The following is a 16,870-nucleotide window of genomic DNA, read 5'->3' as shown; positions in this document are numbered from 1 at the left end:
GTAGGGAACTTACTGTATACCTAAAATGGATGGTTTCTATGGTATGTAAATAACAATTCAATAAAGCTGTTAAAAATATATCCTCCAATGTCTTCTTACTGTACCCAGAATTAAATCTAAACACACAAATTCTAAGCTCTTTGTACCCCTCTGCTCCTGTTTTCCCAGGAAAATGAGTGATTCGTCAAAAGTCTTGTGTAAAAAAAAACAGATTTTAAATGGATTTGGACAAATTAGGTACCCTGGAGGAATGGGAAGTGGGTTAATGATGAAAAAAAGAAATGGGGACTTATTACCCTTGTGGTTGATTGTCTACACCATGCTGTTCAGGCCTAGGATTTAATGCCCAGCCTTCCATGCTCTATCCAGGAACTGGGTAGTTTGGGCTAAGATTAAATGTAAGTAAAAGGTTGTTCCTTTCACAGATCTACAGAGTGGCCATTATGCCAGTCACTGCTTAAATGCACACACACATAACAGCTTCCTTCTCTTTTCATTTTCTATCAATCTTGCAGACGAAAAAAATGTATTAAGCAAGTGCCACTTACCCAACAGTGTGCTGGATCCTGGGGGTGACTGAAGAGAAGACCCCTTCCTTCAAGTAAAATTATTGATTGTGGTCCAATATAGAAAATAGATCAAATCATAACTATTATGGTTCAAGTGGAAGTGGGTCCCAGAGTCTTTATTCTCTCCTCAAATCCAACCCTGCTTGACTCTACCAGAGTGGCCCTTGATACACCTCCCTGCAACTCCCAGGGCTCCTCAGAACATTACTTCAAAGCCACCAATAAAATCTATCCTCTTCATTTCAGAAATGAAGAAACAAATGTCCAGAATGGGAAAGGAACTAGCCCAAGAGCATGCAGCTATGGTCCTCTGGGTCCTCTGCATGTACAGACTTTCAAATAAAGCAATTTGAAATCTGGATAATTATATATATAAGAGCCTTCTAGAAACTGACACCATACCATATTTCTGTCTGTAAACTCCATGTCATCTATCACACTGCTTTGGCTCAACAATTACATTTGGAGTGACAATAATGAATGCAAATAAGTGGTAAGTCCAGGGTACTGACTGTAATCTCAGTAGTCTCAGAGAAAGAAAGATATTACCATGGGTGGGTGCTTTAATTCATTCAGTTAACATTTACTAAGAGTGTATAAGTTCCAGAAACTGGGAAGGAATTGGGTGTTAAGAAAGGATTTATTTAATAAAAATATCTATCTATCTATCTATCTATTTATCTATCTATCTATTTTTGGTGTCTACTATGTTCCAGCAACTGTGCTGGGCACTTGATACGCTATCTAATTTAATCTTCATCATGACCACATAATTAGGTGTGTTTAGCTTCATTTTTACAGATGAAGAATTTGAGGCTACGAGAAGTAAAGTGACCTGCCCAACATCACAAAGCCAGGAAGTGCAGAATCCAGTGTGCTGAACCTGATGACCTTTTCACCATACCAAGGAACTTTCCTCCTATGATTTATTTCAAGCCATGGAAAACAAGCCAATGGGGTGAATCTTGTCCTGGATCAGTCAGTCACCAATTTTAAGGGTGAAATAGGGCACATCATGGAACCTCTTGGAAGCTTGGAAATTCTATCTACCTGAGAAATAGGACTCGGTGTAGCCCTGCAAAGAGTTGTTGGATGACTCCTCGAGATGGAATCTGTGGAATGTTTGGCCCTACAAGTGAGGAAAGCATCCAAGTCATTAAAGACCCAATTTTATATGGAAAATGTCCTAATGAAATCCTCCCAAGAGGCTAAGGCGCAGCTGGTATGGCCATGGAATCCCAGGAAATCCACAGAATACTTCCTTAGGGTTTTCCACAATCACTGGGGCTACAGTCTTACTTAAATCTTGAATGAAGATTCCTGACCTCCCTAGGCCACAGTCTCTCCAGACAGAGTCCTGGACCAAGACAAAAATATTCAGCTGGCTAACTTCTTTCCAATGGTTCTTTGCTGACTAATGTGGAGAAGGAAGGATAGAGAGCAGGAGAGGTTCTAGGGCAATGGATCATCTATTCCTGGGACGAACTTGAAGGGCTCAACTGTCATCCAGCTTAAGGGGTGACTTAGCCCCAACACTCACTCAACAAGCAGAGTAGGAAAGCTGGGACCTGTAGGACTTGAGGATGGGCAGACAAAGTGAAGACACTGGCTAGCAGAGTTGGATGGAAAACTGCCCAGATTTGTTGATTAGCTAAGGGAATGGTGGAAAGTGGACAGATCCAGAATATATTATATAGGCATAATCCGCCAGGTCTTACTAATGCAGTGGTTTTTCCAAGTGTGTTCCCTGGACCAGAAGCAACAGCATTGCCTGGGAAGTTGTGAGAAATGCAAATTCTCAGGCCTTCCGAATAAGAGACTCTGAAGATGGGACCCAGCAATCTAGGTTTCAACCGCCCGCCAGGTGGAGCCTAACGCACGCCCAAGTTTGACAACCACTGTGCTAGTGTTTTGGATACATGGAGTAATAGAGGGAAGAATAAAGAATGATTCCAGATTTGGGGATGGGGGTGGTATTTACTACTGATGGGGGAGACTAGGAAAGGAGACTGGGGGTGGGGATGCAGGTAAAGTTGAGAGTTCTGTTGGGGTCTGTTTAAGGTGCCAGTGATATATCCAGTGGGGTTGGTTAAGTGGGAAGTTGGATATGTGAGTACAGAACTCAGGGGAGAGATCAGAGCTATTCACCTTGATTCTAAGATCCTTGAGAATAGGTCTAATTCATCTTAGACTCTGAGAATATCCCAGCCCTGTGTATGGCCTAGAGCAGGTGCTTGGTAAATGTAACTGAATGAAAAAAAAAGGAGCCAGCTTTTCCTGCCTATTCTAGTCTGAAGAGAACACTGCCTAGGTACCAAGTGTTCTTCCATTTAATATCTATTTGTGCATCTGGGAAAGCAGCTACTGTTGGAAAAGAAGTTTTCTTTGAAAAGTTCACCTTGAAGACTTTCTTATAGCTTAATACCAAATGTCAACTCCCTTGCATTCTCTCTCCTGTAGTCAGAATTGGCTTGACTTGCCCATCCCTAAGTCCCAGAGTTGCCAGTTGTTCTGTGACTTGTTGAGTGAGCGTTGGGGCCAAAGCTGACTTAGTTTTCAAGCGAGGTGATAGTGGAGCCTGCTGAAGCTGTCACAACAATGACAGAGGGAAGGAAGGAAGGAAGGAAGGAAGACAGAATCATGTCAATTCAAAACTTTACCATAGGGGGCTTCCCTGGTGGCGTAGTGGTTGAGAGTTCGCCTGCCGATGCAGGGGAAGTGGGTTCGTGCCCCGGTCCGTGAAGATCCCACATGCCGAGAAGCGGCTGGGCCCGTGAGCCATGGCTGCTGAGCCTGCGCGTCCGGAGCCTGTGCTCCGCAACGGGAGAGGCCACAACAGTGAGAGGCTCGCGTACCGCAAAAAAAAGAAAAACTTTACCATAAGGCAGAATAAATTGAGTGCTATAATAAATCTCCCTGTGAGAGCCCAAAGGGGTAAGTGATTCATCTGGACTAGGGAATTTGAGGTTTTGAACAAGAGATGGTGTTGACTCTGGATCTTCCTTGAAGAATAAGTAGGATTTACAGGCTTGGAATAAGGGAAGGGCATTAAGAATGAGGGATCTGCCAGCTACATGTAAAAGAATGAAATTAGAACAGTCCCTAACACCATACACATAAATAAACTCAAAATGGATTAAAGACCTAAATATAAGAACTGACAGTATAAAACTCTTAGAGGAAAACATGGGAAGAACACTTTCTGACATAAATCACAGCAAGATCTTTTTTGCCCACCTCCTAGAGTAATGAAAATAAAAACAAAAATTTTAAAATGGGACCTAATGAAACTTAAAAGCCTTTGCACAGTAAAGGAAACCATAAACTTAACGAAAAGACAACACTCAGAATGGGAGAAAATATTTGCAAATGAAGCAATGGACAAGGGATTAATCTCCCAAATATACAAACAGCTCATGGAGCTCAATACCAGAAAAACAAACAACCCAATCAAAAAATGGGTGGAAGACCTAAATAGGCATTTCTCCAAAGAATACATACAGATGGCCAAGAGGCACATGAAAAGATGCTCAACATCACTAATTATTAGAGAAATGAAAATCAAAACTACAATGAGGTATCACCTCATGCTGGTCAGAATGGCCGTCAACAAAATGTCTACAAACAATAAATGCTGGAGAGGGTGTGGAGAAAAGGGAACCCTGTTGCGCTGTTGGTGGGAACATAAATTGATACAGCCACTATGGAGAACAGTATGGACGTTCCTTAAAAAACTAAAAATAGAATTAACATATGACACAGCAATCCCACTACTGGGCTTATACCCTGAGAAAATCATAATTCAAAAAGACACATGCACCCCCAATGTTCATTGCAACACTGTTTACAATAGCCAGGTCATGAAAGCAACCTAAATGGCCATTGATAGATGAATGGATAAAGAAGATGTGGTACATATATACAATGGAATATTACTCAGACATAAAAAGGAATGAAATGCAGTCATTTGTAGAGATGTGGATGGACCTAGAGACTGCCATACAGAGTGAAGTATTGTTTGGGCCAAAAAGTTCGTTTGGGTTTTTCCATAACATCTTACAGAAAAACCTGAATGAACTTTTTGGCCAACCCAATAAGTCAGAAAGGGAAAAACAAATATTGCTTACTAATGCATATATGTGGAATCTACAAAAATGGTACCAATGAACCTGTTTGCAAGGCAGCAATAGAGACACAGACGTAGAGAAAAAATGTATGAACACCAAGGGGGGAAAGAGGATGTGGGATGAATTGGGAGATAGGGATTGACATATACACTAATATGTATAAAATAGATAACTAATGAGAACCTATTGTATAGCACAGGGAACTCTACTCAATACTCTGTGGTGACCTAAATGGGAAGGAAACCAAAAAGAGAGGGGATATATGTATATTTATAACTGATTCACTTTGCTGTACAGCATAAACTGACACAACATTGTAAAGCAACTATACCCCAATTTAAAAAAAATAGAATGAAGGACCGACATTAGCAAAGGCATGGAAAAATGGAAATATATAAAACAGTGAGGAACTTCTGTGTGGATAAAGAATAAGGTGAATGAAAATGAGAGGTAGTAGATAAGATTGGAAAGGTATGTCTGGGACAGACTTGTGGGGGAGAGGGGCATGAATGCCATGGCAACAATTATAGGCAAGTGTCTATGGACATACAGTAGGAAATGACTTACAATGATAAATGAATCTTATATTGTGACCCAATACACACAAACACAGATAGAAAACTGAAACAAAAGTTCCCACAGAGAATACCTACCATTTCTTATGCAATGTATGCTGACATTTTCTCTTATTTTGTTTATTTTTTTTTTTTTACAAATTCTACTAGCAGCTAATTCATTTCGTGACCTACTAATGGTTCACGATCTGTGTTTTGAAAAATACTGCTACAGGCAATGGGAAATCGGTGAATGTGTTTGAGGAATAACATAGTAACCCCAGTGCTTTAGGAAGGTAGTTCTCATAGCAGTGTGGATGGAATTAAAAATAGGGGGCAGACTGAAGATAGGAAAGCAATTCTATAGGTAGAAAGCGATACAATATTATAATTATCCAGGTTGGTCATGATGAAGGCCTAAAACAGGACAGTGAGTGTGGAGGTTGAGAGTGGGGCATGAATATAAGCCAGATGTTGAAGGTGCGACTTGCTAACTGATCAAAGGTGAGTTATAGCAAGGGTAATCAGCATCAATATCCAGGTTTCAATCTGAGGTAACTGTTCAGAGAATGATGGCATTAAACAGGTGGTTTAGTGGGAGGAGCTGGATTGGGGCAGGAAAAGACAAAGTCTTAAGAGTTGATTGACTTCAGCTGTGTCTGTGGAACAACCAGGTGGACAAGCCCAGTAGACTGTGGGATATATCAGGCTGAGGCTTGGAAGGAAGTTAGGGGGTAGAGACTGGAGATATGAAAATAATATTTGAAGCTGTAGGAGTATAAGAAGTAACTCAGGAGAATGTGTAGAGAGAGAAAAAGAGAAGACTTAAGGAAAAGACTTAAGAGGACCTACTTAATGCTACAATATTTACTTCCAAAATGAGTTTTTCCTTTCTTAAGTGAGGAAAGTTTATTGTGTATGGATATGTGTGCACTAGGGCATGGATGTGTGCAATGTGTGCATATGAATGGCATGTGCATGTTAAGGAAATATTAGTATGTATTGGGGAACTGGTGAAGGGCTCTGGTTGCTCTAGCAGTGGCTACACTCACTTTCTTTGCCTCATGGCTTCTTCTCCTTTCCTTCTCTCTTTTCCATCTCTCCTCTTTTGTTCCATTCTTTCCTTCTCCTTTCCACATATCCACATGCTCCTTCATCACCACTTGGAAGCCCAAGAAATTGATGGGCAAAATAGACCAGTGTGGGACTTGGGGCCCAAGGTCTGCAGCATAGTTTTGGACTGTGGTTGGGGTTAGGAGGAAAGACAGGGCTGTGAGCATGTGGTCAGAGTCAGAAGTGGGGAATGGTTTGTGGTAGGAGAATCCATTCCTGAGACATTTTCCACTTCAAATTCTGCCATCAGTGTGTATGTACATGAATGTGTGTCACTATGAATGTGTATATTTCTGTGCTTGTGCTTGGAGGTGTGTCTGACTCTTAGCTTGACTTAATCAGGTTTTTGGGCGATATTATCCTCATCACTGCTACTTCAGTACAGAAGTAAAATTATTTTTTTAAAAGAAATAGGCTGCTTTGTTTATAACTTTGAGGGATTTAGGATTAGAGCAGTTGAAGAACTGTGAATAATGCTTAATTAGATTATCAGCATTTGTTGAAATGCATATGCCATGTGAATAGGAGGATACATTCTCTCTTCCTTTCCTAGCTGTGTGACCATAAATAGGTTACCTAACCTCCCTGAGCCTTAGTATCCTTATCTGTAAAATGGGGATAATAATTCCTACCACAGATTTCCATTAACAAGAGTTGAACACTAAATGAGCTAAGAGCTTTGAAATCAGTAGGTGTTCAACTAACGTTAGTTCCTTTCTCCAGTTCCTTCTACCCCTTTCTTCTCTCCACCTCTCATACATGTTTTACCGGTCCACATGTGAAAATCGAGTTGTATTTGTAATACTTTCCCTATTTTCAGTTCTTAAACCAAGTGATATAACGTTTGCATATTACTGTAAAATTATCAAAAGAAAGCTAATTTAAATCACTTTTGGTGCATACACATCTAGAATTATGTCTTCGTGGATTGACCCTTCCTCATATAGTTCAGTCATGTTTTTAAATCAACTGTCATTTCATTGGTGTATTTAGACCATTTATATTCAACATAATTATTCATATGTTAAGGCTAAGTCTGTCATTTTATTTTCTGTTACCTGTTTTTTCTCTCTGATTTAGTTTTTTCTCTTTTCTTTGCCCTGCCTTCCTGTGGGTGACTTGAACATTTTCTTCAAATTTCATTTTGATGTATCTATAATTTTTTTTAACTAAAGCATAGTTGATATGCAATATTATATTAGGTTCAAATGTACAGCATAGTGATTCAATATTTTTATAGATTATACTCCATTTGAAGTTATTACAAAATATTGGCACTATTTCCCTGTGTTTTACAATCCTTGTATCTTATTTATTTTATATATAGTGTTTTGTTTCTCTTAATCCCCTACCCCTTATCTTGCCCCTCACCCACTTTCCTCTCCCTGCTGGTAACCACTAGTTTGTTCTCTATATCTGTGAGTCTGTTTCTGTATTTTGCTATGTTCATTCATTTGTTTTATTTTTTAGATTCCACATATAAATGACAACATACAGAATTTATCTCCTCAAAAAACTAAAGATAGAACTACCATATGATCCAGTAATACTACTCCTGTGTATATAATCCAAAGAAACTGAAAACACTAATTCAAAAAGTTACATGCACCCCAGTGTTCATAGCAGCATAATTTACAGTAGCCAAGATATGGAAGAATCCTTAGTGTCCTTCAACAGATAAATGGATAAGTAAGATGGAAATTTACCTCCCCTTTACATTCTTTTATACTCCCTGCTTATAATATAAATGTCTTAACTATTTCCTCTACATACATTCAGAACCACATGAGACAGTGCAATAAATTTTGATCCAATCATCAAACAGGATTCATACAACTCGAGAGGAAAAGAAATTCTGTTGTATGTACCCATGTTTTTGCCTACTGTGCTATTTCTTCCAAGGTTCCTACTTTTATTGTTTCTTTTCTGTTTTAAGACTTACTTTTTTCATTCTTATACGGTAGACCTCCTACTGATAAATTCCGTGTTTCCTTTCATCTGAGAATGTCTTGATTATCCCTTTATTCCTGAAGGATATTACCACTGCACATAGGATTCTGGGTTGACGATTCTTTTCCTTCAGCACTTGAAAAATGTTGTGCTACTTCCTGCTAGGGCCTCATCAGTTTCTGATGAGGAATCTGCTGACTTTCTATTTTTTTTTCCCTGAAGGTACAGGTAAGATGTTACTCCTCTTTGGCTGTTTCCTACATCTTTTCTCTGCTTCTGATTTCAGAAGGTTGACTATGATGTGTCTTGGTATGAATTTCTTTGGGCCTTTTTGATGGTGTTTGCTTAGCTACTTGGATCTGGAAATTTATGCCCTTTGCTCAGTTTGGAAAGTTTTAAGCCACTACTTCTTCAGGTACTTCCAGTCCTGCCTTATTTCTCCTCTCTTTCTGAGATTCTGTTGATATGACTTTTAGATCTTTTGTTATAGTCTCACAAGTCTGGAGGATCTGGCTCTGCTCAATTCCTTTTCTTTTCTTTTCTTTTCTTTTCTTTTCTTTTCTTTTCTTTCTTTCTTTCTTTCTTTCTTTCTTTCTTTCTTTCTTTCTTTCTTTCTTTCTTTCTTTCTTCCTTCTTTTTTCTTTTTACATTTAATTTCCCTCTGTTTTTTACACTGGGTTATTTCTTTTGTTTTATGTTTAAGTTGTCTGATTTTTTCCTCTGTCTTCTCCTTCTTGCTGTTGATCCCATCCATTGAGTTTTTAGAGATTTTTTTCCCAGTTTTCAAACTTCCATTTGGTTCTTCTTTGTGTTTTATATTTCTTTTTGAGACTTTCTATTTAAATGCTGAGATTTTATATTGTATCATTTGTTGCAAGTGTGTTGTGGTTGCTCCCTGAAGCATTTTTATGATGGCTGCTTTAAAATCCTTGTCAGATAATTCCAAACTCTGTGTCCTCTCAACCCTGGCATCTGTTTACTTCCTCTTGCCACTGAAACTGATAATCTTGGTATGGCAAGTAATTTCTTTTTCAATTAAATTTGGACACTCTGGATCTCTCAACACTTTTGTCTTTGCAGGCCTCCTCTGATGTGCTACTTTTGCAGGGAAGGGGGGCAGTACAAGTACAGGTTCTCCACTGGATCTCTGATTGACATCAAGGTTGGGGAGAGGCTCTTTGTTATTGCTGGTTGAGGGTGAGAGTTCTGGCCTCTCTTAGGCCTCTTAGGATCCCATCCCAGTTAGTAGTGGTAGGAATGCCAGGTTTAACACTGGTGAGGGTCGAAGTCATGGCCCCCCATTTGGTCTGTACTAGAAGGGGTCACTTTCCCTTGTTCCCAACTGTTCCTTCCCTTGGGGTTGGGTAGGGATTCCTTTAAAATCTGGTAAAAATAAGTCTAGGCTCTTCACTTGCAGGCATAAGTTTCTTATTAGCTGCACTGTTATTATGACAGCTGACTTTTTCCTGCACCAAGGTGTTTCACTCCCTATATCCTGATTCTTTTGCAGAAAAAATTTTTTAATATAAACCCTGCCTACCCTTTCCTAGGCCCTGAAGGGATAGAGTGGGAAGACCAGAGCCTCTGCACACAAATTGACTGGGTTCTTGTCAAAATCTGGCATTTTCAAACTGTTTGGCTCTGGAAAAATTACTTAAATTTTCTGAGCCTCCATTTTCCCTGTTGTAAAGGAAGTGTAGGAAGTTCTCAGGATTGCCGAATGCGCAATAGTAGGTCAAGTGGCTTGGCACACCAGGGGCTCAATAAATAATAGTCCCTTCCTTTTATTCTCCAGCAGAAGTAGAAATATAACCCCTGCAAAGGACAAAAGAGCCAAGGTGCTTCCCCACCACCACCATCATGTGTGAGTCTCACCCAAGGCATTCACTCCAAGAGTTAAATCTCTTGGTCAAAGTCTTATTTCTTAAAGGGACACACTTGATATCCTCCACCATTTTTCTTGAGGTTCCTGGAAAACACTAAAGGGAACAGTCCAACCCAGGGCACCCTCAGAAGGAGGGTGGAAGCCGAGGCAGAGTTGGGTCGGTGGGGTGGAGGGGGTCCTGGCAGAGAAGAGCGGGTGAAGGAAGGCCTGGTATTGGCCCAGGCAGTCCACTCAACTGGCGTTATTGTGCTCTGAGCAAGGACAGTATCATTGCCTAGCCAACGCCACTCCTGGAGAAAAGGGGTAGGGGACGCAGGCAACACGCACTTTGCATCCCGCCCATTCGCCCATCACCTCTGGGGCCTGAGAGCAACTGTTGCAGGCGGCAACTGCCTCCCCAGTCTCCATCACTCCCATCCCCCTTCCCAAGCACCGGGTAGGAGAGGAAGAAAGTGGTAAGAGAAAGCAAAAAATACATAAGAGCGAGTGCTCTCTGTCCTCCCTGTCTTGGCCTGCAGGGATTACTCCGCATCCCCAGTCTGCAGCCCCCAGAAGCCACCACCAGCCCCGATGTGTTAGACTCTGCTCTCAAAAGGCTCGCCGGAGCTCGAGGTCCTGAAGTTGAACAGAAGACTGAAAACAACAAATCTAGACACCTAAAGAGCAAGGAGCCAAATACACCTTGGAGCTTACAAACACTTTAAAAAATAATGGGTCCAAGAATGCCATTCCCCCCAACTCCCACCCAAAAAGCATAAAGCTGTCTTTGGACCAACACCCACCCACCCCCGTCCCCCCCCTCAACACAAACACACTTACACCGTGTGTCTGCATCTGGCTTTCTCAGACACATCTGGCAAGAAATCCCTCTCGGTCGGTCTGTTTCCCTGTCTGCCTCTGTCTCTCTCTCTCTCTGATAGTCTCAGTTCCGATTCTCCCCTGTCTCATTCCCATCCTTGAATTCCATGGTGAATGGGATCCTTTTCAGTCCCCCTCCACAAGTAGCCCAACAATAGACACTTTCCGTAGCTAGCAGCCCTCTCCCGCAGTGAGGGATTTGGGTAGCTTCGGAGGGGACTGGGAGGGCGCTGCAAAGTTCCACTTACCTGATCTCTTTAATGCTTTCCAATTTGCACATGATTTCTTGTTCATCTGCCATGCTTTTCACTCTCACTTTCACGTCCTGAGAAATGTACAAACACACAAGCCCAGGGATACAATAGACACAATGTAACCACCTCCTCCCGGCATGGGGCTCTGAGCCTGTGCGGTAGGGACATGGAGAAGGCCTGGGAGCTGTAGTCCGCAGCTCCAGGACCAGCCAGGCAGCCTGGGGGTCTGCAGGACTACAACTCCCAGAAGGCCAAGCGAGACATTCCTGTTTCTCTTCCTGCAGCTGCACTTTAAGTCAATTTGTCACAGATAATTGTGTCAAAGGTCGTGAGGAGTACAAGGGAATAGTGATATTCGTTTGGTCCGTGCAAGCGAGAGGTTGAGTGTTCTGGCAGCTGTCTGGGAACTCGTGGCTTTGGCATTCAGATGGAGGTGGAGAATAGGTGGAAGGGAGGAGGGAGCAGCTGCAAAGGCTGAAGGATAGGGAGAGGTTGACCACGTTCCTTCCAGCCCTCCATCCATTCTACTTACTGAGTTCAAATTTTGTCAGTCAACGAAGGAAGTACTGGGGTAAGCACTGGGTGAAACAAAGATAAATAAAAGAAAGTCCTTGCCTTTGAGGAGCAGGAGAGAAAGAAAAGTAACCCATTAATTACAGTGCATTGTGCTGCCATAATACAGAAATGGATAAAGTGTAATCTGAGCAGAGAAGATGTAAATAGGTCTCAAAATATAACTGAGAATTTTCCAGTCCACTGGGGAGGACTGACTTTCCAGGACAGGGCACGACACATATAGAAAGGAAAGAACAAGTGAGCTAAGGTGTCTGGAACATAGGGTTCATATATGGAGTGGGGAGGTGGGAAAGAGGAATGGGAGACGTACCTAGAAAAGCTAGGTTGGAACCAGATTGTGAAAGACCTTTAACTTAATCCAAAATAGAGTTTGGATTTAATTGTATAGGCACACATTCATCCAATACACATTTATTAAGTGTGCTAAATAATGCCAAGTTATTTTTTGTTTCAAAGCATGGGAGTGATAAGGTTGGAAGGATGTCTTAGGGAGGTAACTCTAGAGGCAAAGCGGAGAAAGACTGGGAGGAGATGAGAGCATGTAAGAAGAGGTAATTGCTCAGAGAGAATGGAGAGTCCCAGAGAGCTGGGTTTTGGACACATAGAGGACTTTGACTCACTCTCAACTAAAAGTAAGCTGGAGCTCTCTCTGATTGATCTTGTCCTTTCTTTTTCTAGGTCTCAGTTTCCTAATCTGAAAAATAGACCTACTTAGCCCCACCTCAAAGGCCCATTGTAAGTAGTAAGTGAGATCATTCCCAGATAGTGCTAAATACAGGGCTTGATATTTTGGGGAGTGGGACAATAGTAGAACATGAGTCTCATGACATTCTGGATATCCACACTGATTTTAAGAGTTTTCTAGGGAAGGAACTGAAGCCCTTCTCTTCTTTGGATCCCAGACATAATAACTTTCACAACCAGGAAAGGCTCCATGGTGTCCAGCCTAACAGTTTCCTTGTGATCTTGAAGATCCTTGTTTTGTAGTGTCACTAGCAGGCATTTGAAGACTATTGAGTTGGTTGGTCAGAAAGACTGTGGGTTTGAGCTACTCTACCTTAGAGTCCAGAGCCAAGAATTTGCTGCAGCCCTGTTCTATAAGAGGAGGGGGAAGGGAACAAATCCATGTAAGTTCCTGGTAAGTATCAGCTACTGTGCTGAGAGCTGTATGTACAGTCCCTCATTTCATTCTCTCAATCTCTGTGAAGGGGATAAGTAGATTTATCTGTTTTTACAAGGAAGAAAACTGACTCTGGAAAACTAGCTTGGCCAAGGCCACAAAGTAAGTTACAAAGCTAGAGCCTGGGCTCAGGTTGGACCAAGGGACTTGGGAATATCTATGAAAAAATATGAAGAAAAAAAGTAAAATGGCATCTTAAATGTATATATTTATGTCAAAATATCACTTTATAAGTTAACTCTTGTTTGAAGAGAAATGGAAGGTGTACATGGGGATGTGGAGGGAAAAATTTAGGAATGGCCTCTGAGGTTTTAAAACTAATTTCTCTTCTTCTGCCATCCACTTCCTCTTAGAATCTTTACATCATGCTGTGTTCACATGTCTGGTAAGGGTCTATAGATAGCTTTGTATCTGTTTCAATTAAATGTGTTAATAGATTTACAATACGATTTTCAAAGTAATTTGGCAAATGTCTAACAAGCCTCACCAAAACCCTATTTCACAGATGAGGAACAAGGCCAAGAGAGGCAATGGACTTATCCAAGGTAAACCCAGACTGTCTGATGCAGAAACAGAACCCTGTACTCAGGAACTTGTGCTCTTCCCATAGCCCCACATTACCCATATCAAGCTGCTGCTACCCCAATGGAATACAAACTCCTCTGTTACTTGGGCCAGAAATTACACCCAATAAAGGGAGACTGCAGAGGGCCAAGTGTGTTCCATGCTCCCAATCCAAGGACATTAAAGGTAGACAACCGTTAATCTAGGTGAAGGGGCCCTGGAAGCATCTGGAGCTTGGAGTAAGTTTTGTGCTATTTGTAACAGTTAAAGTATCCAATTAAGAAAAGGGTCCATTCCTTGTAGCTTTCATGGATTTGTCTTGGCTTCTTGACATCTTTAATAACAGGAGTCTCACCTGCACCTTGCTGAGTTGTAAGAAATAAGGCTAGCAGTGAGAGGAAGGTAAATGTTACAGGTAAAGAGAGGATAATAGAAAGAAACCATACCTTCTGCTCTTGCTCCTGAAACATACTTCAAACAGTATCTTCAAGCCAAGCTGGTAGTCATATAGTAAGAGGTGTTCAATGACTCTCGATTGGTCAGAAGGCTGTAACAGATGAGAGAATATTTTGTAGTTGTGCTAGCACTGTTATAATGTGTTATTTTATTAGAAAAAGTTCATTGATTTGAGGTGGTGGGAATAAAATAGCTCAGTCCTATCAGGATCAGTATTCTCCGTATTACTAAGAAACAGGTAAGGAGGCAGGATATGTTGGGATGAATACCAGTAAAATGTAAGGAGTTAGCAAAGGGGAAGTGAGCCAGTTTCTTCTTGATACTTTCAGGGAACAGATCAAAATTTAAAGAGTGGAGGCCAGAATGTTTGAATTCATACATCCTTCTCTCTGTTTCAATAATGAACTGTACTAAGACAGGAGGCAGAGATGCAACAACAGCTTTCCATCTGAATTGCCTTTCAAAACGTGATGAAAAAAAAATGCAGAGGGAGGAGCACTCCCAAGCTCATTTTATAAGGCCACCATCCCCCTGACCCCAAAACCAGACAAAGATGTCACAGAAAAAAAATTACAGGGCAATATCAATGATAAACATAGACACAAAAATCTTCAACAAAATACTAGCAAACAGAATCCAACAACACATTAAAAGGATAATACACCATGATCAAGTGGGATTTATCTCACAGATGCAAGGATTCTTCAACATACGCAAATCAATCAATGTGGTACACCATATTAAGAAACTAAAGGATAAAAACAATATGAAAATCTCAATAGGTGCAGAAAAATCTTTCAAAAAAATTCACACACGTTTATGAAAAAACTGTCCAGAGAGTGGGCATAGAGGAAACCTACCTTAACATAATAAAGGCCATATATGACAAACCCACAGAAAATGTCATTCTCAATGGTGAAAAACTGAAACCACTTCCTCTAAGATCAGGAACAAGACAAGGATGGCAACTCTTGCCACTATTATTCAACATAATTTTGGAAGTCCTAGCCATGGCAATCAGAGAAGAAATAGAAATAAAAGGAATCTAAATTGGAATAGAAGACATAAAACTGTCACTGTTGGCAGATGATGGGATACTATATATAGAAAATCCTAAAGATGCCACCATGAAACTACTAGAGCTAATCAATGAACTTAGTAAAGTTGCAGGACACAAAATTAATACACAGAAATCTCTTGCATTCCTATACAATAACAATGAAAGATATGAAAAAAATTAAAGAAACAATCCCATTTACTATCACAACAAAAAGAATAAAATACCTAGGAATAAACCTACCTAAGAAGACAAAAGACCTGTATGCAGAAAATTATAAGACACTGATGAAAGAAATTAAAGATGATACAAATAGATGGAGAGAAATAACATGTTTTTTGATTGGAAGAATCAATGTTGTGAAAATGACCATACTACCCAAAGCAATCTACAGATTCAATGCAATCCATATCAAATTACCAATGGCATTTTTCACAGAATTAGAACAAGAAAATTTGCAATTTGTATGGAAACATAAAAGACCCTGAATAGCCAAAGCAACTTTGAGAAAGAAAAACAAAGCAGGAAGAATCAGACTCCCTGACTTCAGACTATACTACAAAGCTACAGTAATCAAGGCAGTATGGTACTAGGAAAAAACAGAAATATAGATCAGTGGAACAGGATAGAAAGTGCAGAGATAAACCCAAGCACCTATGGTCACCTAACCTATGACAAAGGAGTCAAGAATATACAATGGAGAAAAAACAGTCTCTTCAATAAGTGGTGCTGGGAAAACTTGACAGCTACATGTAAATGAATGAAATTAGAATACACCCTAACACCATACACAAAAATAAACTCAAAATGGATTAAAGACCTAAATGTAAGGCTGGATACTATACAACTCTTACAGGAAAACATAGGCAGAACACTCTATGACATAAATCATGGCAAGATCTTTTTGACCCACTTCCTAGAGTAATGAAAATAAAAATAAACAAATGGGACCTAATTAAACTTAAAAGCTTTTGCACAGCAAAGGAAACCATAAACAAGACCAAAAGACAACACTCAGAATGGGAGAAAATATTTGCAAATGAAGCAACTGATTAATCTCCAAAATATACAAACAGCTCATTTGGCTCAATTTCAAAAAAACAAACAACACAATCCAAAAATGGGAAGAAGGCCTAAATAAACATTTTTCCAAGGAAGACATACAGATAGCCAACAAATACATGAAAAGATGCTCAACATCACTAATTATTGGAGAAATGCAAATCAAAACTACAATGAGGTATCACCTCACACCGGTCAGAATGGCCATCAACAAACAATCTATAAACAATAAATACTGGAGAGGGTGTGGAGAAAAAGGAACCTGCTTGCACTGTTGGTGGGAATGTAAATTGATACAGCCACTATGGAGAAGAGTATGGAAGTTCTTCAAAAAACTAAAAATATTTTTTTCTTAAATTCCATATATATGTGTTAGCATATGGTATTTGTCTTTCTCTTTCTGACTTACTTCACTCTGTATGACAGACTCTAGGTCTATCCACCTCATTACAAATAGCTCAAAAAAATGTCATGGGGCTTCCCTCGTGGCACAGTGGTTGAGAGTCCACCTGCTGATGCAGGAGACACGGGTTCGTTCCCCAGTCCAGGAAGATCCCACATGCTGCGGAGCGGCTGGGCCCGTGAGCCATGGCCGCTGAGCCTGCGCGTCCAGAGCCTGTGCTCTGCAATGGGAGAGGCCGCAACAGTGAGAGGTCCGCGTACCA

General features: G+C 40.6%; 1 protein-coding gene across 2 annotated transcripts in view; it reads right to left on the bottom strand.

The window, feature by feature from the left end:
- ZC4H2 (zinc finger C4H2-type containing) overlaps positions 1-11,496 on the bottom strand; it is a 36,264-nt gene extending 24,768 nt beyond the window's left edge. Inside the window, exon 1 of one of the 2 annotated variants that reach the window (XM_007450733.1) lies at positions 11,305-11,496. In XM_007450733.1, coding sequence (XP_007450795.1) covers positions 11,305-11,357 — 53 coding nt within the window. In that variant the 5' untranslated portion in view covers positions 11,358-11,496. The remainder of the gene's footprint in view (positions 1-11,304) is intronic. The other variant, XM_007450734.1, reaches the window with a different exon arrangement.
- Positions 11,497-16,870: the final 5,374 nt, after the last annotated feature.

The sequence above is a fragment of the Lipotes vexillifer genome, unplaced genomic scaffold (genome assembly GCF_000442215.2).
Source record: "Lipotes vexillifer unplaced genomic scaffold, Lipotes_vexillifer_v1.1 scaffold2016, whole genome shotgun sequence".
NCBI classification, from domain to species: Eukaryota; Metazoa; Chordata; class Mammalia; order Artiodactyla; family Lipotidae; genus Lipotes; species Lipotes vexillifer.
This window is presented reverse-complemented; position numbering and strand designations above follow the sequence as displayed.